Source organism: Equus quagga, chromosome 7, assembly GCF_021613505.1.
Source record: "Equus quagga isolate Etosha38 chromosome 7, UCLA_HA_Equagga_1.0, whole genome shotgun sequence".
Lineage (NCBI taxonomy): Eukaryota > Metazoa > Chordata > Mammalia > Perissodactyla > Equidae > Equus > Equus quagga.
Genome location: NC_060273.1, coordinates 50821584 through 50845224, shown reverse-complemented (window position 1 = coordinate 50845224; position 23641 = coordinate 50821584). Strand labels below are relative to the sequence as shown.

General features: G+C 56.1%; 1 protein-coding gene and 1 long non-coding RNA gene across 2 annotated transcripts in view; one reads left to right on the top strand and one right to left on the bottom strand.

The window, feature by feature from the left end:
• Positions 1-1371: 1371 nt before the first annotated feature.
• The window catches only part of ERGIC1 (endoplasmic reticulum-golgi intermediate compartment 1), a 102495-nt gene continuing 80225 nt past the window's right edge, over positions 1372-23641 (top strand). Inside the window, exon 1 of the mRNA XM_046667768.1 lies at positions 1372-1565. Coding sequence (XP_046523724.1) covers positions 1372-1565 — 194 coding nt within the window. The remainder of the gene's footprint in view (positions 1566-23641) is intronic.
• LOC124242909 (uncharacterized) lies at positions 9472-21596 on the bottom strand. The gene is made up of 3 exons (XR_006889541.1): positions 16891-21596; positions 15235-15325; positions 9472-14224 (listed from the first exon to the last, which is right to left on the bottom strand). It is a non-coding gene; the product is annotated as an uncharacterized LOC124242909 (long non-coding RNA).

Below are 23641 nucleotides of genomic sequence, written 5' to 3'. Positions count from 1 at the left end.
GGACTTGTGGTCAACTGTCCACCACTGCATGACTCCCCTCCTGCACGGGCCCAACAAACAATCCTTTGGGCCCAGCGGCTGCTCAAGGCCCCTTTACCCCTCCTGCTGTCCCCAGGTTTCCAGCTCAGACTGAGATTTCCTTCTCTCTCCCAAAAGTGCCAGCCCCTTTGTTGAATAAATGAATGAATCAATCAATGAAAGAAAGAAAGAAAAAGGAATGCCAGAGGTCAGAAGGAAGGAGAGGCAATTGGTCAGGCCATGGTGTAGGCTCAGGGAGCGCTCAGGGAGCGTGTGGTTCACCCCCACCCCCCACCCTGCACCAGACCAGGTGCAGGCGCTGTGCATTCCGAATCCTCCCAGGGGAGCAGGTACCACCATCCCCCTCTATTTATAGAGGAAGAGACTGCCCGCTGGCCCTGCTCTTTGAACAGGAACCCCCACCTTCCTCTCCTGGGACTTTACAAGCCCTGTGTCACCAGACCCTTGGAGGTGGGACCAACAGAACACAGCAGGGCGGTGGGGGGGGGGGGGGGAGGCGGGGAGGAGTTCAGAATGAATTTCCTCTACAAGAGACTTGTGTCATCTCAACTACCATCTCATCTAGTCCAGCAATCCTGGAGGGAAATGCTGATTACCTGTGAATTTCACAGAAGGAAACTGAGGCTCAGAGAGGTCTGCTGTGGGCCAGGTCACACAGCAGGCCTGTTTGCTTCTGAAACAACCTGTACTGTCCTGAATAGACTTAAATCAGGGCCAGTGCTCAGCGAACACCGTTCCAGTGAACAGTAAATGGAAGCTGGAAGCAGAGACAGCTACCAGGGCAACTACAACTGCGGGTGACCAAGCCCTTCCTGGGGGCCAGGCCCTGCACTAAGCCGGTCTTCCAACTTTCTCTTTGGGCCCCCGGGAAAAAGCCCTTCGAGTAACTGTCATCGTCCTTTTTGTGCAGGCTAGAAAGGGATGGGGGCTCAGAGAAGCCAAGTGTCTTTCCCAGAGAGGCACAGCAGGGGAGTGGTGGGTCCACTTTATAGATCTAGGACTGCCTGACCTCGTCCCTCCTCACACAGTATTAGGCCCTTACTCAGAGCTAGACGCCGTGCACGGCCCAAATCTGGATCGTTCCATGTAATCTTCACAACTCAGCGGAACGGTTTTACAAATGCAAAACTCAGAGGCTCAGAGAGGCAGAGGGATTTGCCCGAGGCCACACAGAGGAAGAGAAGGAAAACACAGGGGCGCTTGGAAGGAACGAGCGCGTGAGTCTTCGCGGGGCGCCCCCCCTCCGAGATCCTCGACCCGAGGGAGCCTCCCCCCGGCCGGCGGGCCCCTTTAACCGGGCGGCGGAAGGGGCGGCGGGGCGGCGGGCGCCCAATGGGCTGCGCGGAGCGTCACTTCCCGGCGGCGGCCGCGGCGGCCAGTGTCGCGGGCGGGGGGCGGCCGGCGGGGCGGGGCGGCCGAGGAGGCGTTGGCAGCGGGCGGGGACCCACGCGGCGCGCGGCCCGCCTGGCCTGCGGCGCTCCCTCCCCCGGCGGCGGCGGCGGCACGATGCCCTTTGACTTCAGGAGGTGAGTGTGGCGACCCCTGGCCACCGGGGAGCCCCCTCCGCGGGCACAGGCGGTGGCCGGGCGCGCCGCGGGGCCCTCCCGCTGGGCTCCCAGAAGCGGCCCCCCGCCCGGTGCATGCCTCGGCGGGCGCTGGGGGACCCCGGGCGGGCCCCCTGCCATGCACAAAGACAGCTGGAGCCGCGCAGGGCCCCCTCGTGCAGCGGGAGGGGAAGCCCCCCGCCCCCCGGGGCCGTCCCACCCCTTCCCTCCGCCCAGCCCCCTCCCCAGTCTGCCCCGACCTTTTGCAAACCCACCTCCCCTCCCCCATACTGGGTAACAGATTTCCTCCCTCCCCCAGATGGGAGCAAACATGCCATCCCCCTCTCCCCACTACAGAGCCTCCTTCCGTGGACCCCACCCCGGCTGGGCTGACAGGTGCGTCCGGGGCACCTTGACGGAGCCCCCAGGGCTCCGCGGGGGTCTGCAGCCCCATCCGCAGGGGGCTGGCAGCAGCTGGAGAGTTTTAGGTTTCCATAGGCTGAGGCTGCCACAGGCTGGGCAGAACCGGAGGCCCGTCCCCCAGCCAGTCCTGGTCCTGCGGGGGTCTGGGGGCGCCATGTGGAGGGGAGGAGGCCAGGGGAGTGATGGGCAGGGCCCTGCAGAGGGCCGAGCCCTGGCTGGCCTTGGCTTTCTGCAGGCACCACAATGGGTCCTTTGTGGGGTCCAGCTGCCTCCTCGTCCACGTTGTGCTGGGCTGGGCCTTCTGGAAGGCTGCCTGGGAAGGGGTCTCCACCAGACTTTCCCTTGAGGGGTGGAGCCCCAGGGGATGCCCTGGCCGGAGGCAGCCTGCTGTGGGTGTGTGGACAGGAGAATAGCTGGGGAGGAGCTGAATTAGAATCCTGGTCTGCCCACTCCACTGAGCAGTTCAGTATATTCTAGAAATTAGGTGCAAAGGCTCTGGATTCAGAGCTCCCTTGGTGGCTCAGCTGGGTGACCTGGGCAAGCGTGGGAGCCCTCTCAGTATCTCTGTTTCACCACTGCAGCCTGGAGCTAAGAATAAAGTCCCACCTGTGAGGGCTGAGTGTGGACAAGCGTAACCACAGCCTGGGAGGATGTGGAGCGCAGGAGTGGGCATGCGTGGGTGAGGGGCTGCTCTGTGAGGCTGGCCGTTTCCTCATCTACAAACCAGGGGTTCTGTGCCTGCTCTCAGGAGCCAGCTCTCCCTCCTGCCTGCTCCCTCCCTCCTTACAGGTGTGACTGAAGTAAGCTTTCCTAGGAAGGAAAGCCCAGCAGTGACCCCCACGGCCTGTGGGCACGTTGGCTTTAGACCCCTTGCCCTGGTTGACATGCTCCAGCAGAGTTTGCCACCCCTTCCATGCAGCCTGGAGGCGGCCGCAGGGTGTCAGACGAATGCTTGCAGACCCAGGGCAGATTCGAACAAGCCCCCTGATGGAACTTTGGGGGCGGTCCTCATGCCAACACCTGGGCCATGGGCACTGTGGTTGGCACATGGTTCCTGGTTCCACAAAGCCGCCCCTCACCCAGCTGATAATTCCTGTCCCCCCCTCCTCCATCCCCACATGATGCAGTGGGTTCTGGTGATCTTGACCTTGTTGGGGAAATCACTGCTTTTGGTCACTGAATCCTTTCACTCTGCACCTGGTCTCCCATTTTAAGAGGAGGAAGTTGAGGCCCCCCTGCTGGGTTTTGCCCTGCACTTCACGGGAGCTAGATTGGAGGGTGGCCAGCGTCCCGGGTCCTGCACAGCTCCCGACCTGGTGCCCCTTGAGTTGGAGGTTTGGAGCGCCCAGGTGCCATCGGGGCCCCAGCTTCCTGAGTTGTTTTCATCAGTTTTCTCGAGGGCTTGAGTTCACCATGGAACAGGGAGACTAGGTTCCCCACTTTGCACGTGCACCCTGGAGCCTGAGCCGTCTGTGCCCGGTGCCCTGTGCTTTTGAAGCCTGTGAGTTCCATGGCTCAGGTTCTGAGGACGGTGCCTCCGTGCCCTGCGCCTGCCTCTCTTCAGTCCTCATTCATCACGTCTTCACCGTGCTCAGCCCTCTGCCTCGTGCCCACTGTGCAGAGCTGGATGTCAGGTGGCCCTGCCTCTCAGCTCTGGAGGGGAGAAGGGAGGAGGCCATTGTGGGGTCCCAGCAGTGGGGCGTGGGTGGGGCAGCCACCAGTGTACAGGCGCTGTGGGGTGCAGACTGGATCTCTGTTCCCTTGTCACCTGTGGGAGGGACTTTTCATCTTCATTTTAAATCAAGGACGGGAGGAAGCTGTCTGCCCAGGGCCACATGCCCTGCCCAGGGCCACATACCGGTGAGCTGGGGTTTGAACTCGGGCTGTTAGCTCCAAAACCTCAGCTCTAGGAGAAAAGGGCGGGCTTGGAGGGGCCCACCACCCTGTCAGGTCTCTTAAGAACCGTGGGGGAGTGGATTGGACCCCCTCCTCCAGTTCGAGGCCAGAGAGAAACCCAGGCTTCCTGCTTGTTTTGCTCTTGTTAAAACAAAACAAGATCAGGTGAGGGCAAAAATAGCAACCTCCTACCCCTTCTCATCAATACTCCCTGTTTTCTCACTGCCTCTGGGACCTTGTGCAACCTGTCTCCTGTGAGTTTTCCTGTCTGTGAAATGGGGATGAAAACAGGCCCCGCTGCCAAGAGGATTAAATGAGTCCGTGCGTGTCAAGCATTTAGGCACAGAGGAAGCACCCAGTCAGTTTTGGCCACTATTTTCATCATTTGTGTTATTTCCTCTAAGCACCTGTATTTTCTGACACTACATAATTCCCTTAATTATTAAGCTTTTTCTCTCTCCCATTATAACATGAGCCTCCTAGGGCGAAGATGATTATCTGTTGTGTTCCCTGTTGTAACTCCAGTGCCCAGACAGTGCCTGGCCCAAGCTTGCCCCTTAGAAATGCTCCTCAGAGTCTGTCAAGGAAGCCAAAGGGATGGTGTGACAGGACATGCCAGCTCTTCCTTTATGGGGCAGATTTTCAGCTGTCGGTGGGATTTTCCCCGTCCTTCCTTGAATTTGCTTGGTGTTGGGGGGGGCGGGATGCAGGGTGCAGAGGAGGGGTCCCGGGCCTCCACAGATGACTCCTGTTTGCTTTGCTCCTGCTGCATTGTTTGGTTAATCGCTGCACATTGCTGATGTGGAACTGGCCGTGTGGCCCAGATCCGTGGGCGTTGGCCCCAACTGCAGCCAGTTCCGGCTGGCAGGGTGAGAACACCTGCTCGTCCCTCCCAGCCTAGGGCGGCGGGGGGTGGGGGGGACAGCTCCCTCGCAATGGCGGTCCCCAGGGTGAAACCCCGAGCCCTGGGATGTGCTGTTGCTCTGCCACTGACCAGCTGCGTCCTGGGACAGGTGACTTACCTTCTTGGAGCCTTAGTTTCTTCCTTTTAAAGAGGGAGCAGTAACTGTCGCTGCCTCCCCTGTTAGGGTAGAGGTAGGGGCAGGTGAGATGTCCCTGCAAGGCAGGGCCAGCCACATAATTTGTGGGGCCCAGTGCGAAACGAAAATGCAGAGCCCCTTATAGGAAAGGTGTTAAGAATTTCAGGGCAGCGACAGCAGAGCGTTGAGCTGCGCAGGGACCCCTCAGAGCCTGGAACCCTGTGTGGCTGCGTGGGTTGCAGCCCCTGGCGCCGGCCTCCTGGTGTGCCTCTGGCTCTGCCCTCTGAGAGGTCTCTCCTCAGGAACCCTCGTGAGCTTTCCAGAGTTGACCTGATTTTCTCACATCCTGGCTTCAGTCTTCAAGCGAGGCCCGTTGCTCTGAGGATCGAGTATGAAGTCCTTAGCTCCCCATGCAGCCTCGCCCGAGGGGGCCCTGCAGACCTCGTGGCCCCCTCACTGCCTACACCAAGATAAGCCCCGGCCACCACCGGGGGCTCCGGGCACACAGGTAACACTCAGCAGCTAGTAGCTAACGTGAGTGCCCGTATTTCTGCCCTAGCTTATTCCAGAAAGAAGCTGGGGACGCTGACAGAAACAAATACTGTTATGTTTTAAAAAGTTTTTAAAAATATAGACTTAAAAATCAGGGCAAAAGGGAAGTAAAGATTAGACCAGAGGAAACATTCTGTGAAAATCTGGTATTTTGCATTTATTGAGCACTTCCTGGTCCTGACGCTAGGGCTCTTGCATACATCAACTTGTCCTCCCTCAGCAGCCCTGCAGGACAGGCCCGGTTGTTGCCCCGCTTTACCCACGAGGGGAGTGAAGGGCCATGGTGGGTCAGCAGGAGGCGCTGGGGCTGGGACCGCCTCTGGCCCAGAGCCCCGCTTGTGTCCCGCAGGCTCGTCTCTAAAGCTCCCCTTCCATTCGCTGAGCTTGGAGACACCGGAAACCACCTCTGCGTTGTCGGCCTTCTCATCTCTACTTTCCCAGCAGTGCTCATTAAGAAGCTTCAAGTCATCAGCTTTTTTTTTTTTGACACCTGATTCTGAAATGGTCTTTAGTGCCCCACCCCCCCCAACCCCCCCAGTTTCACACCAGCGTAGAGCGTCTCGCTCTGAAGGGCCCAGGTGTCCCCACTTTGGCCAGCAGGGCTTTAGGGCGTAGAGCGTGTTTCCCTCCTTGTCTGGACGTGGAGTGAGACGGAGACTCTCCTCCTGAGGCGGTTTGGGTTTGGGGTCCTGACTGTGATGCCGTGCTATCTTGAGACAGGGCTTGGGCCAGCTGGGGCCTTGCTAACTCCGTTTCCCAGCTGGCAATCCTTTCCTGCTTTGGGAGTTGCTGGCAGGCGCTGTTTGTCAGGCCTTGGAGAGGCAGGCAGGTGTGAAAAGGGCTTTTGGGGTGAAGCTTATCTCTGTGTCAGGGAACCTTAACTCTGGCTGCACGTTAGAATGACTGGAGGAGTTTTAAAAATCCCCGTGCTCAGGCTGCACCCCAGACCCAATAATCAGGATCGGGGGTGGGGAGGGCGCAAGCATCAGTATTGTTTGAAGAACTTCATGTGATTCTAGCGCACAACCAGGACTGAGAAGGACTGCTCTAAATGGGGAGAACCCATAGCAAGCAAGGTCGAGATGGCCGGAGCAGCTGGGTGGTGGAGCAGGTCCTTGGAGGAGGGGCTGGGGAGCGGAGTCTGGTCCCACCGTCACCTCTGCGTGACCTTTGGCAATCCCATTCCTACTCTGGGACACGTTCCTCACCAGAAAAATGGTCAGTGAGAGGAGAGAGTCTTAGCTTTGTATCGAAAGGCTTGCTCTTTGAGCTGTGGTCCCCACACCAGAAGCTTCGGCATCACGTGGGAGCCTGTGGGAAATGCAGAATCCCAGTGCCCGCCCTGAATCTGAATCTGTAGTTTGACAAGATCCCCAGGCGATCTGTATGTAGAGGAAGGTTGACAAAGCCCTGCTCTGTATGATTGACTTGACTCAGCATCTCCCATCTCTGCTCCTTCATATCGGCTCTCCCACTTGGAGATTCACGACTTACTAAAGGCTCTGAGAAGTCCTGCACGAAAGGAACCCGAGTCACTTGGTTCAGCCCAGCTTTTGCCAAGCTTTTTGTCTAAGCCACCTTGTTCTTAGGGCGCCCAGTACCATTTCTCAGGATATAGTTTGGGAAACACAGCCCTAATTGATCCTTTAAGGAAGTGGTAATTAAGCCTAATTGTCTGCTGTCAACTTGAAGTCTGTTAACTTAATTACATTGGTTGTATATGCAGGAAAAATACAGGACAGGAAAAAACCTCCAGCACTACTATGTATTTGTTTTTAAAAGTCTTGACCCTCGGGAGAGGCAAGTGGAACTTGGGCTTCCCTGTACTGCTGAGGGCTAGCAGGTATGTAGGTAGCTTTGCAAATTCCTCACTCTCTGAGTGGGCAGTATTATTCCTAGTTTAAGTCCAGGGAAATCAACCCTCAGAGATGCTGGGTCACACAGCTGGTGCATCAAGGGGCCCCTGGGGACCAGCACGCCCCTGACAGTATAATCCCCCCAGCAACACCTTCCTCCTGGAACCTGCCGGGGCGGCCTAGCTGGACAGGAAGCAAGATCCATTTGAAATGGACTAAATGTTCTGTTAATCCAAAAGGTGGACACCCTATTCAAGATGAGAGGCCTGGCTGTTAAATTTAAGTGTAGTCACAGGCCCTGAAACACTGGGTACTGGTGTCACGCAGCCTCTTCGGTGGCCTTAGCTTTCCCTCTCGCATTCCAGTCCTGGGCTGGAGTCTCTCTGGAGGAGGAGAGGAGGCAGTGCTAATCTTGTTAGGAACGCCTGCCGGTTCCTCAGCTTGTCACGTGTGGAGCACTGTGCTGCGCCAGTTGCTGGACTGAAAAGTCACCCTGGCCCCACGAGATAGATATGGTTATTGGTAAATTATTTTGTTTTAATTAACATGCAGTGAACTTGACCTTTTTTTTTGGCGTACTCTTCTATGAAATTTAAGACATTATATCATGTAACCACCCTACTATCTAGGTACAGAACAGTTCCCTCACCCCAAGAAACTCTCATGCTATCACTTTATCATCACACTATTCAATTTTTTAAAAATTGTGGTAGGAACACTTAAGATGAGATCTACCCTTTTAACAAATTTTCAAGTGTATGATACAGTGTTGTTAACTAGAGGCACAATGTTGCACAGCAGAATCATCTTGTGTAACTGAAACTTTGTACCTGTGGAAGAGCCACTCCCCATTTCCCCTTCCCCCAGCCCCTGGCGACCGCCGTTCTACTTTCTATTTCTATAAGTTTAAGTATTTTAGATGCCTCATCTAAGTGAATATCATGTTGTATTTGTCCTTTTGTCACTGGCGTATTTCATCTAGCATCATGTCCTCTAGGTTCATCCATGTTGTTGCGCACAGCAGGATTTCCTTTTCTGAGGCTGAAGAATATTCCGCTGTGTGTATGTACCGCATTTTCTTTATCCATTCATCCATCCATGGACTTTTAGCTTGTTTCCATATCTTGGCTATTGTGAATAATGCTGCAACGAACATGGGGGTGCAGATGTCTCTTCAAGAGCCTGATTTCAGCTCTTTTGGATACACACTCAGTTGTGGGATTCCTGGATCATATTATATTTCTAGTTTTAATTTTTGTTGTTGTTTTTGCTTGAGGAAGATTAAGCCTGAGCTAACATCTGTGCCATTCTTCCTCCACTTTGTATGTGGGTTGCCTCCACAACGTGGCTGATGAGTGGAGCAGGTCTGCACCCGGGATCTGAACCCACGAACCCCGGCCGCCGAAGCGGAATGTGTGGAACTTTAACTACTTGGCTACGGGCCAGCCCTTGTTTTAATTTTTTGAGGAGCCCCCATGCTGTTTCCATAGTGACTGCACCAATTTACATTCCCACCAACAGTGTGCAAGGGCTTCACTTTCTCCACATCCTCACCAACACTAGTTATTGTTGATTAATTTTGATAATGGCCATCTTAATGGGTGTGAGGTGATATCTCACTGTGGTTTTGATTTGCATTTCCCTGGTGATTAGTGATGTTGAGCATCTTTTCATGTGCTTGTGGGCCATACCATACTTCTTTGGAGAAAGGTCTATTGAAGTCCTTTGCCCAGTTTTTAATCAGGTTATTTGGTGTTTTTTTGTTTTTGTTCTTGCTGTGGAGTTGAAGGAGTTTCTTGTATATTTTGGATACTAACCCCTTTTCAAATATATAGTTCACAGTTATTTTCTCCTGGTGAAAAGCTTGCTTTTTCACCCTGTTAATTGTTTGTTTTATTCAGTTTTTTGTCTGTTTAATTAATTAATTAATTTTTTGAGGAACATTAGCCCTGAGCTAACATCTGCTGCCAATCCTCCTCTTTTTGCTGAGGCAGACTGGCCCTGAGCTAACATCCGTGCCCATCTTCCTCTAGTTTTTACGTGGGACGCCTGCCACAGCATGGCTTTTGCCAAATGGTGCCATGTCCGCACCCAGGATCCCAACTGGGGCACCCCAGGCTGCCGAGTCGCGGAACGTGCGAACTTAACCGCTGCGCCACTGGGCTGGCCCCTGTTTTATTCAGTTTTAAAACAGGAAGCCGGGTTCCCAGCTGGGGGTGGCTGGCCCAGGGCACGCAGCAGGGCAGGTGCACTGCTCAGGCTGGAACCTGGGTCTGTGGTTCCCGAGCTGGGAAGCTTCACCTGGGGCCATCCTGCCTGCCGATACTCTGCCATCATTGATTTTTATGATTCCCCACCAGGTCTTCTCTCTCCTCCCCTCTCTGCCCTCCTCTCTCCTGCTTTCACACCAGGAGCCACTGACATATAGAATTTAACCAAAATGTCCCTTGAGAACTTTGGGGCATCCTGGTGTCTTTGGCCTCTGGATGTTTTGCTGCGTCCAAGAGTACATTCACAGTGAGGAGAAAGTGACTCCAGGTCTTCGGGGGGGAAGCGCTAGGTGGAGGGCCGACCCTGCCACCCTTGCAGATCCTCCCACACTGCGCGTCCCTCCGAGGGCTGCCCACAGCATGCTTCCCCGGCTGCCAGGCCGCCCTCGGAACAGACCCTCATGTTGTGCTCGTTCAGCACATCTCTCTGGATTCAAGTCCCTTCCCTGTGTTTACTAGCCTGGACCCTGGACATGACACTTGGCCTCTCTGAACCTCAGTTTCCCTCATCTGCAGATCGGGGTGCTCACACTTTCCTTGCAGGGGTTTCGTGAGGATGAGAGGAGCTCATGTGGAATGCGAGATAAGCAGGCTTAGAGATAGGGTGTGTCTCCCCCTTCCTGGCCCACTCTGGCGGCACTGGCCCCATGCTCCTTGCCGAGCCCTGGTAGACCTCTGCAGAAGGTCATCTGGTGGGTGGACCTGGTGAAACCGGGGACCTGCTCACCGGAGAACACCTGGGGTGATTACACCTGGAGCCGGACTCCTCTTTCTGAGTGGCGCCCACGCGGTAACCCCAGACACCAGGACATTAATCTATGGTGAGAGAGAAGATGGTCAGTCACACCCTGCTTGCCCCCAGGGCCCAGGCGGGTGCCTCGGTGGGCGATTTGGCATGGCCTGTGCCCACCGGACATCTGGAAGGGGCAGCTCCAGGGCAGCTCTGTGGCTTGTTGCCCCACAGATTCCCCAATTTTTGCAGAAATGACGAAAATCTTCTAAACTGTGTGAAAATAGTTCATGCTAGGCCAAACCAAAGCCTTCTGAGGGCTGATGACAGTCTGTGGCTAGCAGCGTGCAGCCTGTGTGTCATACGCACCAGTGTGGCCAGCATATGCCAGCCGGTGGACAGGACTTGGGGTGGAGCCCCTGGGCTCTCGGGCGGTGGTCTGCTGGGCACGGCCTTGGAGGCGGAGGCAGAGGAGGGTGGGACCCACAGGTTGGGCAGAGGCCCCTCGGGGCACGGTTCCTCCAGGCCTGGCAGCTGGGCTTCCCCCTCCGGAGGGCACTGGGATGGCACTGCCAGCTCTGCCACTGGACCTGGCCTTCGTCCTCGGCTGCCCCAGCGCTGGCCACAGCCCAAGCTGAGTGACGCTCCACTGCTCCAGACCCTTTAATACCTTCAGCCCCCAGGGTGTCTCTTCAGGTGACCTCCCAGGGCTGTGCTGTGATGACAGTGGTGCCCGCAGTAGCCCCATTTATCAAGTGCCAGGCCGAAGGCCTTCCTCAGGTTCCTTCAGTTCATCTTCATGTGAGGCAGGAGCCAGGCCTCGTTCCCAGCTGCCTGATGAGGATGCTGGGCACAGAGCGGGGACAGGATTTGGCCAAGGTCACACAAACCATGGATGACACGGCTGAGACTCGAGTGCTCTGTGTGTGACACCAGAGCTGGCTTTCTTAACCACGCTTTCCCGGAGCAAAAATGCCCTGGAGGGGAGTGTTATGGTCTTGATCTTATTGGGGCCGCTCCATGGGCACCCCACATCAGCTGCTGTCTACTTAGTTGTGTTTACGGTTGGTTGTGATGGAAGCCTTGGGGCGGGGCGGGGGGGGGGGTGCTCTCTGGGTCCCTGGGGAGAAGGCCAGGCCTGGGTGCATTTCCTGTCACTGTGCGCATCTGTGGGCAGCTGAGCCCCTGCTGGGCAGCCGGGCAGAGCTGCAGCCCCTCCTGTGGGGGAGGGTTGGGCTGGCCATCCTGCCCTTTCTCCGGCTGGTCTTTGGAGCCACTGTCAACAATCCGGGAGCGAGCTGTGGTGGTGAAGTCATTGGTTCATTGAACATATTCATTGAGGGCCTACTGTGTGCCTGGCGGTGTTCTAGAAGCTGGGATAGAGCACTGAGCCAGCCAGACAGCTGCTGCCCCCCGTCTTGTGGGACTGATGTTTTAGTTCTGGCATTTTGCTTTTCTCTTTCTTTTTTTCTCAAATACACTTTTTATTTGGGAATAATTTAGATTTACAGAAAAGTCGTAAAGATATACAGATACCTCCATCCCATTTTCACCTTGGGTCACACCGTATGTTACCATATTTGTCACAACTGAGCCCCTGACACTGGCACGTTCTCATGGACTACACTCCAGACTTAATTTGGATTTCACCTGTTTCCCACCAATGTCCTTTTCCTGCTCCAGGATCCACTCCAGGGTCCCACACTGCGTTCGTGGTCATGTCTCCCCGGTCTGCTCGGGCTGGGGACAGTTCCTCAGTTTCTTGTTCTGCCTGACCGTGGCAGTCCTGAGGAGCATTGTCCAGGTGTGCTGTAGAATGCCCCCCAGCCTCGGTTTGTGCCAGGCTTTCTCACGATTGGACTGGGTTAGGGTGGAGCACCCTTCTCAGTTCATCCACCGGGGGCACCTGACATCCGTGTGACGTCTCAGGTGGCCTGGATCTTCAGCACCTGGTTCAGGTGGCGTTTCTCAGGCTCCCCCGGTATCGCTCCTCACTGGTCGGCTGTCGTTGTCCTCACCCTCCTTGCTGTAGGCTGGCCCCGCTGCGGGGAAGTGGACCACCAGCTCCTAGAATCCCTTGGGCTGTCTCACGTGACTTAACAGCACCTCTTTCTGCTCCATCGGTGCACGCCCCGCTGCGGTGGGCTGTGTATCACTCCTGAGGGGCTAGGAGGTATCGTGATATGGAGTGGTCCCCCCTTCCCCAATCTTTCCATTACGCCCCGTGCCCTTTGGAAGAAGAGTTGATAGCGAGGCCCATAGAAGGAGGCTTGGAAAGACTAGGAGTGTTTCACCCGGCTCAGGGAAGGGTTTTAAGGAGTGGGCGTGAGTCTTGTCCCACAGTCTTTTAGGCCGCTTGTGATAGACAGGGTGGCGGGCCTGCCCTGAGCTCATTCCTGAGGATCCAGGAGGTGCTGTTGGCTGTAGGTGAGACAGCGTATCCCCACCCAACCATGCCAGATGAAATCTCACCCGCCCTCCGCAGCCAGCCTCAAGCACCACCTCCTACAAGAAGCCCTCCCTGTTCTTCCTAAGTGGGGATGCCCCCTGCCCTCCCACTGCCCCGTGCTTTCCTGCAGCCCTCCCTGACTGTGCCGGCCCCTCCTGTCTCCATCATGCCCTATGCCACGTGCCTCCCTTGCTCCCTTCCTGTCTCACTTGCAGGGCTCCAGGCCATGGCAAGGTCACACTTGTGCTGTCTCCTGCAGGACCCAGCGAGGCCCTACATGAGGGGTCTTGTGTAGTCGGGGCACGGCAGCCCTGGGTGATATGCTCAGCAGAGGCTGTGGGCATTGTGGCAATGTAAGGGCTTGGTGCGTCTCTGACAGTCCTGGGTTCCAGTCTCAGCTTCACTACTTGCTAAATGTGTGACTGCAGGCCAGGTGCTTCACCCCTCTGGGCCTTGGTCACCTCATTGAAAGACAGGCCTATTAATCAATAGTGCCTGGCTCCCAGCACTGCCACGAGGAAGAGTTGAGCTCGGCTCTGTAAAGCCCTTACACCTGTGCCTGGCATCTGTTAGGGGTTCAGTAATTATACATTACAGAAAAAAGCACCAGGACGTCCAGGCTGTCATAGAAGAGTCCCAAGTTGGCAGGAAATTAGACTAGAAATGCCCCTTTTATATTAGCCTAAATCAGCTAATTCCTATAAACAACCTGAAAATCTCAGTGATTTGATGCAACAGTTCACTTTTCACTCATGTGAAGTCCCAAGGGGGTGGGGATGCTCTGTCCCTCTCAGGTACCCAGAGACCCAGGCTCCTGCCATCTTGTGGCCCTGTCCTCCCGGAGAGTGTGTGGGATCCCCTCTGAGGCCTGGCAGTGGGGGAGGCGGAGGGAGGACACGGAGGGCTGCGGAGAGGGTCTGGTTGTGGCACCATCACTTCTCATGTTTCCTTGTCCTGAACTTGGGGACCTGGCCTCATGTGGCTCCAGGAGTGGTCAGGAGACCAGGTCTCACCATGTGCCCGGGAGGAAGAGGAAAGAGCGGGCTTTGATGCTCCCGTCACCGTCTCTGCTATGGTAAACTTCAGCCCATTTTTAATCCTCCACCATTCTGGTACCATCTTCATAATTTGGGGCATATTCCTAAACAACACATGTTATTTACCTAATAATTTTTTCTTTAAGTTACTCAGTTTTTGAGCTTAACATTTTTATTTACAAAAGCTAACTTTATAACAGCTTTGAAAATGGAAAAGCAGTACCACCTGCCACAGATAGATATTATGCAGAGTTGTTCAGTTCTGGCTCAAGTTGCTGGGTCTGTTAAAGAAGGGATGTCAGCAGGTGCTGGAGAGATGGGAGGTTGGAGACCGGATAGCGCCCATCTGAGACTTTCTCTTTATGTCCTCAGAACATTCAAATGAGACCTGAAAGGAAACAGCCTTCTCACTGTGACGCCTGCCATTTAAGCAGGTCCCAGTATTGCCCTGAAATCGCCCCAGGCCCCCCTGGTGGCATGGGTGTCGCACTTTGGGAAATGCTGGCTTAGGGGACAACCAGCACACAATCTGTGCACAGACAAATCCAAAACTCGGTGCAGGGAGAGGTGAAGGGTGGAAATCACCCGTTCACCTCAGCGCTCGTCCTTGAGGTTTGCACCTTGGTCACCTTGATCTAGAGGGAGGAATTAATGGTGTCGCTTTACCCATGGGGAAACTGAGACTGAGGGCAGGGCATGACCCCCCCACCTCCAAGGGCCACACTTGAGTGCTTCTTCCATTGTCCCTAGCCATCTCTGGTCGGGGAAGATGCCACCCCACTGGGCAGGGGTCTTGTGTATTCATGCTGCCCTCCCATCTCTCTGTCAGTGTCCCTCATCTCCTGCCTGGAACGTGTGGCGGTGTTTGCACAGGAAAGCCGGCCTCCCAGGCCTGCTTCGAGGAGCTGGGAAGTCAGGAGGCAGTCCTGAGCATGCCTGGGGACTTGTCACCATTTGCTGGCCCAATGGGTGACATAAGATTTGTCCAGTGACAGCATCCGTCGTGCCAACACCTGGGGAGGTGCTCAGCCGTGTGCTGTTCAAGGGGGTCTCCCTTGTGCCCCCACATGCCTTTCCGCCGTTGTCTTGTCCTCTTGACCCCACGCGTGATTTGTTCACCAGGTACGGGAGTCCCACTTCCTCTCCTGCTCCTAATTCCCCCCTCACGTCCCACCCACCCCACGTTATAACAGCACGCAGCCCCACCCACGAGAACAGGCAGTGTGCCCCCATCTCCCAGCAACATTGGCCCAGGAGCCTGGTTATTCCCACCGTGGGGAGGGGAGGTCAAGGCCCTGGGAAGCGGGTTTGCACGTTCATTCATTTGTTCATTCACTTACTCACTCAGAGACTTATTGGGGAAGATTCCAGGGAAAATGAGACTGACATCGCCCTTACCTTCATGGCATTTCCAGGCTAGTGGGGAAGATGGGCAGAGTGACAGTGTGCAAATAATTGCACAGATGTTTGTTTTCCATTGTGGTGGGTCCTGAGGGGGAAGGAGGAGATGGGGTGAGAGAGTTTGTGGAGGAGGAGATGACTGGGTTAGCTTGGCCAACCGGTGCTCCTCCTCCAGGGAGCTGCCCAGACTGCCTCTTCTGTCTGATTTGGGTTGCCCCCACCCTGTCCCTGGCTGTCCCATTCTGTCACACCTGGACCTGTCCTTCAGGTCACTTAGCACAATTCCTATGGTTTGTGTGTGCATTGGTCATTTAACATCTGTCTGTCTTGATGGATTGTAAGCTCTTGAGAGCAGGAACCAAATCCATTTGCTCATCACTGGATCCTGCTGCTGAGTGCTGGGTCTGCACCCAGCAGGTGCTCAGACAACGGGTATTAAATGGAGGAAGGAGAGAGGCAGGAAGGAGGGGCCAGTCCAGCTCAGATCAGAGCCCAATCAGTGGATATGGGGCCCGTGCTCCCCCAACTTGCACTCCCACAAAACAGCTTGGAACCCCAAATGAGAGGAGACTCCGCCAAGACCTGGCCGAGGGTCCAGCCCTGCCGGATTGGGTGCTTTGCTGCTGCATCTCTTTGTGTTTGGAAAGCGTTGCTGGTTTTCTTCTAAGGGTATAAGTGTATCAGGAAGGATTTATTTCTCTAGCAGTGGGGATGGAAATTGTTTGCTCCCAACTGTGTCCTGAGGAATTGGGAAGTCAGACACACTCAGGTCCTCCCACAGTGGGAGCATGTGGCCAGCTGCCTGTCCCAACAGGAGGCCTTGGGTACCCCCACCCCTGCTGGCTCCACTTGCTTGAAATGGCCCGGAATCTGAAGTGGGGAAGTTGGGAGGACACCTGAGGGAGGGACACCTGACGTTCCACACTCACCCCAGCCTGGGCGGTTAGCCTAATTGTTCCCATTTTGAGGAAACAGGCTCAGAGAGGTTGAGGGCCTGGCATAGAGTCACACAGCTGGCCAAGTGTCAGAGCTGGTCCCTAAACTCAGGGCTCTCTGACCACCAGCAAGCAATGCTTTATTAACCTGCCTGACCTGAAAGATCCAAGATGCCCGATTTTCAGTTTCAGTTGAACAATTCTGCTCTCTCTCGAACTGGCAGGTTTCCCTAATCTCCTGGGCCCTGTGCTGCCCCCACCCCTACCCCCAGTCCAGTGGGCCTGGGATGGGCCCAGGAATCTGCATTTTTAAGGGTGTCCTCAGTGATTGCTCGGACCAGGTGAGCTGGGGAAGGCCTGAGGAAGGCTCCCCATTATGATGCAGGTGTAACTCTGGCACCGATAACCACAAATCTTCATTGACTTAGTAATGACTATCACAGAGCTACACGTGGGACTTGAGAGTTTAGAGACCCCTTAGGAGATGCGTGTGCCCTGGGGATGGTGCTGTTCTCTGCAGACGAGGACACTGAGGCCCAGAGGGGTCATGCAGCTACAAAGCGGCTGCAGGAAAGTGACTTTTCTGAACCTGAATCCCATGCTTTTTCTAGTTTACACGGGAGGCGTTTGTGTCTTGCTGGGTGTTGGGTCCCCAGATCCTTGTCAGTGACGCAGCTGTGGGTTTTGCCCCTCTTTGTCCCTGGTGCAGAGGACCGACCTGGCTCTGTGGAGGGAGGAAGTGAGAAGCCGCAGGTGCTAGACGGTTCGGTGGCGGTGATGCTGGAAGTCAGTGATGTGAGCGGCTCAGGGCTGGGCTCCGTGAATACACCACTGTGTTCTGTTCTGACAGCAAACCCCGGAGGTGGGGTTCTCACCTGCCCCGTTTCACAGGCGGGAAGACAGGCAGAGCGGTTTGCCCTGCGTTAGGTGTCACGGCAGCCTGGGAGCTGGGAGGGCCTGAAGATGGATGGAGCCGGCCCCTCCTTTTTGGAATCGGGCTGGGGTTCCGAGAGCTGAGAGCCCTGCCCAGATTCACCCTGCAGGCCCCGTGGCAGGGCCGCTTCCGCTCCCGACTGCCGACCTTCCCGGCTCGCTCGGCTGGCCATGCTGCGAAACTGGGTCACAGCGAAGCCAGGTGCTTGTCAGAGCTGAGCTAACCCTGAGTCAAGGCCGGATGAGAAGGTTTGCCGCCCTGCCCCGCCCCGCCCGCTCAGGCCCCTCGGAGCGGGGCCACATGGGCACATCGCCACGCTTGGCTCTCCACCTGCCCCGCACTCTCAGAGCCGCAGTTGCGTGCTGCCAGGCAGACCTTGGGCAGCTGTGCCTCGGAGCCTGGTGCACCTGAGTCCTGATCCTGGCGATTCTGCCCGCTCGCTGTTTGTCCTTGGGCAGTTCACTTCACCCCTCTGAGCCTGCTTACTGATCTACAAATGGGGCCATGAACCCTGACCCCACAGGGTTGCTGTGCAGGATTCAGGAGAGAGCCTCCCACAGCTCTTGGCTCATAGTGGGTCCTAATTCAATGTCATGGCCCCTCTGCTCTCTGCCCCCATTTGTGAAACTTCCCAACAGACATGATCTTCTAAAACGGAGATTGTAAACTGGCAGCATGGGGGCTGGAATTCTGCCCAATCACAGATGTGATTATTTGGTCCTCAGATTTAAAAAAATTTTGAGTTCAATGCAAGCATTTTCAAATTAGGAAATCTCACATAAAAAACTGGATTTCCAGTGCCTCTAAAAAAAATGGGGTTTCCTGGCCTCTGTGGCCACGTGGCAGCTCGCAGCTGCTGCTAAGAGCAGCCACCTTGTGGATGGGGCACTCGCTTTCCTGCCCCCCACACTCCCTGCTGCCTCACACGCAGCAGTTCCCCTCGTTTGTGAGACCTGCACCCTAGTTCTTTTAGGCAGCTTGTGGGGATGAGGCGGCCTGAGGGGAAACAGGCCTCAGGCAGAAGCTGGGCTGCACAAAGCCATGGGACCCTGTAAGTGGGTGGGGAGGTATGTGGGCCAGGTCAGAGGCCCGGGGCCTGGACAGGGAGGGGAGTCAGCTCAGGGGCCTCAGGCACCCCGAGAACCTCTGAAACGTGAGGACACTTGCAAAGAAACCGAATTGATGTGACCTAATAGAGAGGCGATGGAGTTTGAGAGTCCAGGTTCCTGAGACAGACCCCAGGGCTCAGGTGTTCCACTACCAGCTCTGTGACCTGGCGAGTTACTACACCTCTTAGTGCCTTACTTTCCTCATTTGCAAGATGAGACTAATAGGTGGTTCAAATGTGTGCCCTGGCACATGGTAAGCGCTCCATGAATGTCAGTGGCCGATAGGATTCCATCCCCAAGTGGGAGATTTGCCTAAGATCTTTAAGAGATGGTCCTGGAAAGATTCCTGGAGAGATAGGCCTGTGTCTGGAAACCCCAAACAGAGACTAGTATAATTGAGTCTACGCCTGCCAAAGGGAAACTGCCAAAGAATCAGGTGCATTGCCATCCTCGGGGCAGTGGGGGTGGGCAGTGTTGCATGTCTGCTGCCTCCACGGTGAGCCCAGTGCCTGAAGATTCTTGAAGGCCACCCCACCGGGAAGGAACAGAGAGGAGGAGAGCGAGGTCGGAAGTGGCTCTTGATTTTCCAGTACGCTGGTGCGGTCTGCCCGGGGCCTGTGTCAGTAGACTAACCTACAGGACCAGGTTTCTGCTGGCTGATGTCATCTAATCTGGACCACCACCTCACAGGGTCTTCAGAGGGCCTCCTTCCAGCAGCGGATGCCAGGGCCCCAGGCAGGGAAGTCTCCTTTTGGAAGGAGCCGGTGGCCTTTGGAAGAGTGGACACCAGGGTTAAGAGCTTGGTCTCCAAGTCTCCCACTGGGCCATCGGTGCCATGCTCTGCCTTGGTCACTGCTGGGTCCCCAGGGCCTAGGACAGTGCCGGGCACACTAAAGGCTCTTATGTCAAGTGGTGAACGAGCAGAGCCCTCCTGGGTTTGAGTTGTCTCTCTGCTCCTTGCAGGCTCTCTGATTTGCTAGCAGCCCGCCCTGGTCATCTGCGGGGATGGTGATGACGCCTTCCTCCTGGGCGGCAGTGGCGCTTCAATGAGATAACTCGGCACGTCGCTCAGCGTGGCCCTGCCATGGTCAGCGCCCAGAACACGTGGCTGTGAGTGTTATTTAGTTTGCACAGGTATTTCTGTGTTTGAACCTTGATACAGCTGCCACTTGGGACTCTGGCCCTGCAGGTGACAGTGTTACAATGGTCATTTTGGAATCTTTACCCGAGCGTGCTGGCAGCAACGGCCCAGAAGAGAGAGGGCATGCGGGTTTGGCCAAGGGAGAGGACCTCAGGGGGAGCCACCCCTGTTTGTCAGAGAAGTGCCTGTGGATACAAGTGTGCATGTGGGCGTGTACGTGTGTGAAACGTGTGTGTGTCTTTGCTGCAGGCCCACGAGGTGGCCATCAAGTGCCCCAGCTGGTGTCACCCTGTGGGGTCCCCGGTGTGGGGTGTGCGATGTAGTCCTGGTGTCCACCCTGCCCCCAGCTCAGCTGGTTTGCCGAGTGCTGCTCTTGCCTGGAAAGACAATGCACAGAAGATAGGCTGCATAGGCGTGTGCCCTGGCCCAGCCCACCTGGTGACTTGTGAGCGGCTCCCCGGTCTGCTACTGCCTCAGGTGGAGGCAGCCGGAAGAGCCTTGGCTGCAGCCCCGCAGAGGTGTATGGGCATCTTCAGAGGGCCCTTTATAGCCCAAGGGCCCCTGAGGTGGAGGTGGAGGGGCTGGTGGGCTGCCCAGAGGCGTCTTCCTCCGTGGAACCTTCTGCCAGGCACCTCTGGGCTGTGTTTAGAACACATACCCAGCATTCCCCTCGCTTGACCCCAGAACAGCCTGTGGGGAAGGAGTCACCCCTTTCACGGATGGGAAAATTGAGGCCCAGGGCTCACAGCTGGCTGAGGGCAATTTGCTGGTTCAAATGCAGATCGCCAGGGCCCCGCCCGGAGACCGTGTCATGGGACATCAGGGCTGCAGCCTCTGTATTTTAAACATCCTCTCTGGGCCGTGGTAATGATCCGGAGAGTGGGAGACCCAAGCGGGAACCCCGGGTTTGTGCTCTGGCCCTGCTGTTTGCTCCTCGGCCAATCACATCACCTCTGGGCTTCCTTCAGTTTCCCCAGCTGTGAGGTGGGGAGGGTAATGGTACCCACCTCAGAGGGAGGTTGTGAAAATTCCCTAAGTGGTCGGTCGTGTCACACTCCTAGGGTTCAGTGAAAATGGGTTTGTTGCTATTGTTCCTCATGGGATTTGTCACAAAAGCAGAAACACAGAAAAGACGTGTGTGTGCTTTACAGCAGTGCCCTCTCGTCTCCTTAGAGGGGAGGGTCTCTCAGGATGCTGGGGGCAGGCTTGCTCTGTCCCCATTTTAGAGATGCAAACACTGGGGGGACCTCTCGTGGACGCTCAGCCGCCGTGGGTCTGGGCTCCTGAAACGGACCCCTTCAGAGCGCTGCCTGGGCTCGGTGCTCCTGGGGGCCAGCCGAGCATGGGGCGGCCGCCTTGGGAGGGGCTGACGGCGGGCTGCGGCTACAGCTCACCGTACCTCCTGCCACCTCGCCTGAACCCAAGGGACGTTTCTCAGAACACCAGGACACTGCGGGGCAGAGGCCGTGAGGCTGGTTTCCAGGAGGGCAGTGGAGGCGGGAGAGGGAGCCGCACACCAGTCAGCTGTACCTGGTCTGGATCCGGGGAACACAGCGCCTGACATGCTCTGCACTTCTCCGCTGGCAGCTTGGCTGGGCCAGAAGTCCCACGCAGAGCACTTCTGCCAAGAAGGTCTCACTCCCGGCCACACCTAGTTTGCACCTCTGCTCATCCGTTCGTGTCAGAGTCACCTGTGAGCAGTGACTGCGTGCCACGCTCTGTGCTGGGGGTGGGGCATCGAGCTGCACACCACGGACACGGTAGCTCCTCATGAGCTTCCGTTCCAACAGGGGAGGTGGGCAACTAAATAATCAAGAGTTTTCTGAGCAAAAGCATCCAGGGGTCTCTGGGGATGTTCTGATTGAACTTCATACGGGGTTCGAGAAGGGCCCTCCCACAATGCCACCCCAAGACCTCAGTGATGAGCGGAGCTGGGTGGACGCCAGGCGAGGGGTACAGCCATCCAGAGGCAGAGGCAGGAGTGAGCCGTGGCACATGGCAAACTGGAGACTCATTGCAGGTGTGGTAAGTGAGCCCTTGACCCTCAGCACAGTGAGGACAAGTTTGAGCAGGGGACCGGCTTCCGTCTGTGGTGTGGGCAGCCGCACGGGCTGTGCTCCGGACCCCGGCCTGGGTGCAGCCCAGCAGGGGCCAGGCTGGCAGCCGCTGGCTCTTGTGGTGTCCGGTCTCTGCCAAGAGGCCTCTGATTCACATTTTCCACATGGACTTGATGTTTTGAAAATGTTGACCTTCAGCTAATAAAGTATCACTTACTAAATTGTGTCACATCCTATTCTATTAAAAAAAGGACAATGGACCAGTGAATTAGTTCGTGGCCTGTTGGCAGGAGGAAATTTGACAGCACTTGAGGCCAGAGAAAAGAGCCTTATCAGTGACAAGGCCCACCGTGTCCCCAGCGGGTGGGCAGTGTCGTTTCTGAGAGGCTGGACTGAGCGTGAGCTGGGGCAGCAGCCAGGCCGGAGAAGCTGTGATGAGGCTGGAAGGCCAAGTCCACGCGGGGGGACCTGAGTCTTGCTCACAAGAAGCAGAGTCCTGTTGGGAAGGTGAGTCTGTTCACAGGCCGGAGAGGAGTTGAGGCCACGTAGGCGATGCTGCTGGACCAGAAAAGAAGCAGGTGGCAGAACGTGCACAGGCAGGGAGTGCGTTGGGAGGGCTTCCTGGAAGAGGGACACTGGAGAGATGAGTCGGGATGGGATCAGTGGAGGGGAAGGTATGGTGTTCTAGCGAGAGGCTCTGCAGCCTGATGAGAGATTGGGGGGGCAGGGGCAGCAGTGTGGGAAGGAGTGGGGCCACCAGCAGGCAGGGGAGGTGGGCCTAGTTTGTGGACCTGGCTCTGGGTCTGCATGTTTTGCATCAGGCACTGGGGAGCCATAGCAGGTTCTTGAGCAAAGGCAGTGCTTAGGAAGAAGAAAGCAGTCAAGTGAATGCAAAAACTCCCTAGGGCATGGACAAAGGGGAACAGAAAAAGCCCAGTGGCATGGGTTAGTGTGTTCCCCAGAAACGTGGGGGGTGTGTTCTCCCTGACAGGATGACTGCTCCTTATTCAGACTCTCGTGGTGACAGAAGACAGACTGGAGGCCGACCTGAGACTGAGACTGAATTCGTGCATATCAAATGCCTAAAGCACATGGCAGACCTTTGGGCGGCACTGGGGGAATTGCGGCCAAGGGTTAGGGCCCTGAAAACCCCACGGCAGGAAATTCACAGCTGGGGAATTTAAAAGCTTTTTGGAAAATAGTGTTGGGGCCCCGGGGCCACTAGTAGACCTTGGGGACTTGTTGATGTATGTTGAAGTTCCTTAAAATAGTACAGTGAAGAGAATCCCTGTGACGTTTTAGGCATCTCGAGTTAGGTGTAGCAGGAACTCCTGTCAGCGTCAGTGCCCTCGTCTGTGGGATGGGTCTAGATGAGCCTGCTCCTAGGGCCGAGCTGGGGTTCAGCGGGCAGGTGCAGGGGCTGCGCTCGGCGTGGGCCTGGATGGGGGTCCTCGGCTGGTGTCCCTGCAGCAGTCCAGCGCGTTCCCACTTGACTATGTTTACTTGCTCAAAGTGTGAGCAGTTCTGCCCCAGCATTTTCAGGAGATGCTTATCACTTTGTTTCGCTTTCTTACAGGGATGTCTGGCCCCACCCCGTCCCAGCTGTGGGACCTCAGGCAGGGCCTTCCTCCCCCTGGGACTCAGTTTCCTCATCTGTGACAATGGGCTAATAATAGTGCCTCCCTCCAAGCGTTTTGTGAGGCAAAGTGAGATGGTGTTCAGGAATTGTCAGCGGTGGCCCACTGTGGCCCCGGGTCACTGACCCCCGCCTCCTGGGGTCTCGTCCCCTGGGAACCCGGGAAGCCCTTACCTCTGACTCAGCTCTCTCCCCTGCTTCTTGTCTTCCTCCTGCCGTTGTAGTCCCTGGAGCAGGAGCAGTAAGACCTGGGCCTGCCCCTCTGCTCTCTGCTTTACTTGCCCTTGCACTTGTCACCCCGTAGGCTTTGTTCGCTCACTCACTCACTTGTTTATTTACAGACATTGATGCTGGTCATTGCACTAGGCCCCAGCCGTCAAGGGGTGAATGAGAGCGATACAGCTCCTGCCATCCTGGAGTCCTCGGTTTCAGCAATTAAATCAAACATCCAATTAAATTTGTGCTTCTCAGTTGATCTGTGGGCTGTGAAGGGAAAAACAGGAGGTTCTGGGACCTGAGTGTTCTAGGGTCCGTGGAAACCTCACTGCAGTGATGTTGGAGTGGCCATCTGAAAGACACTGAGTTCAGTGGT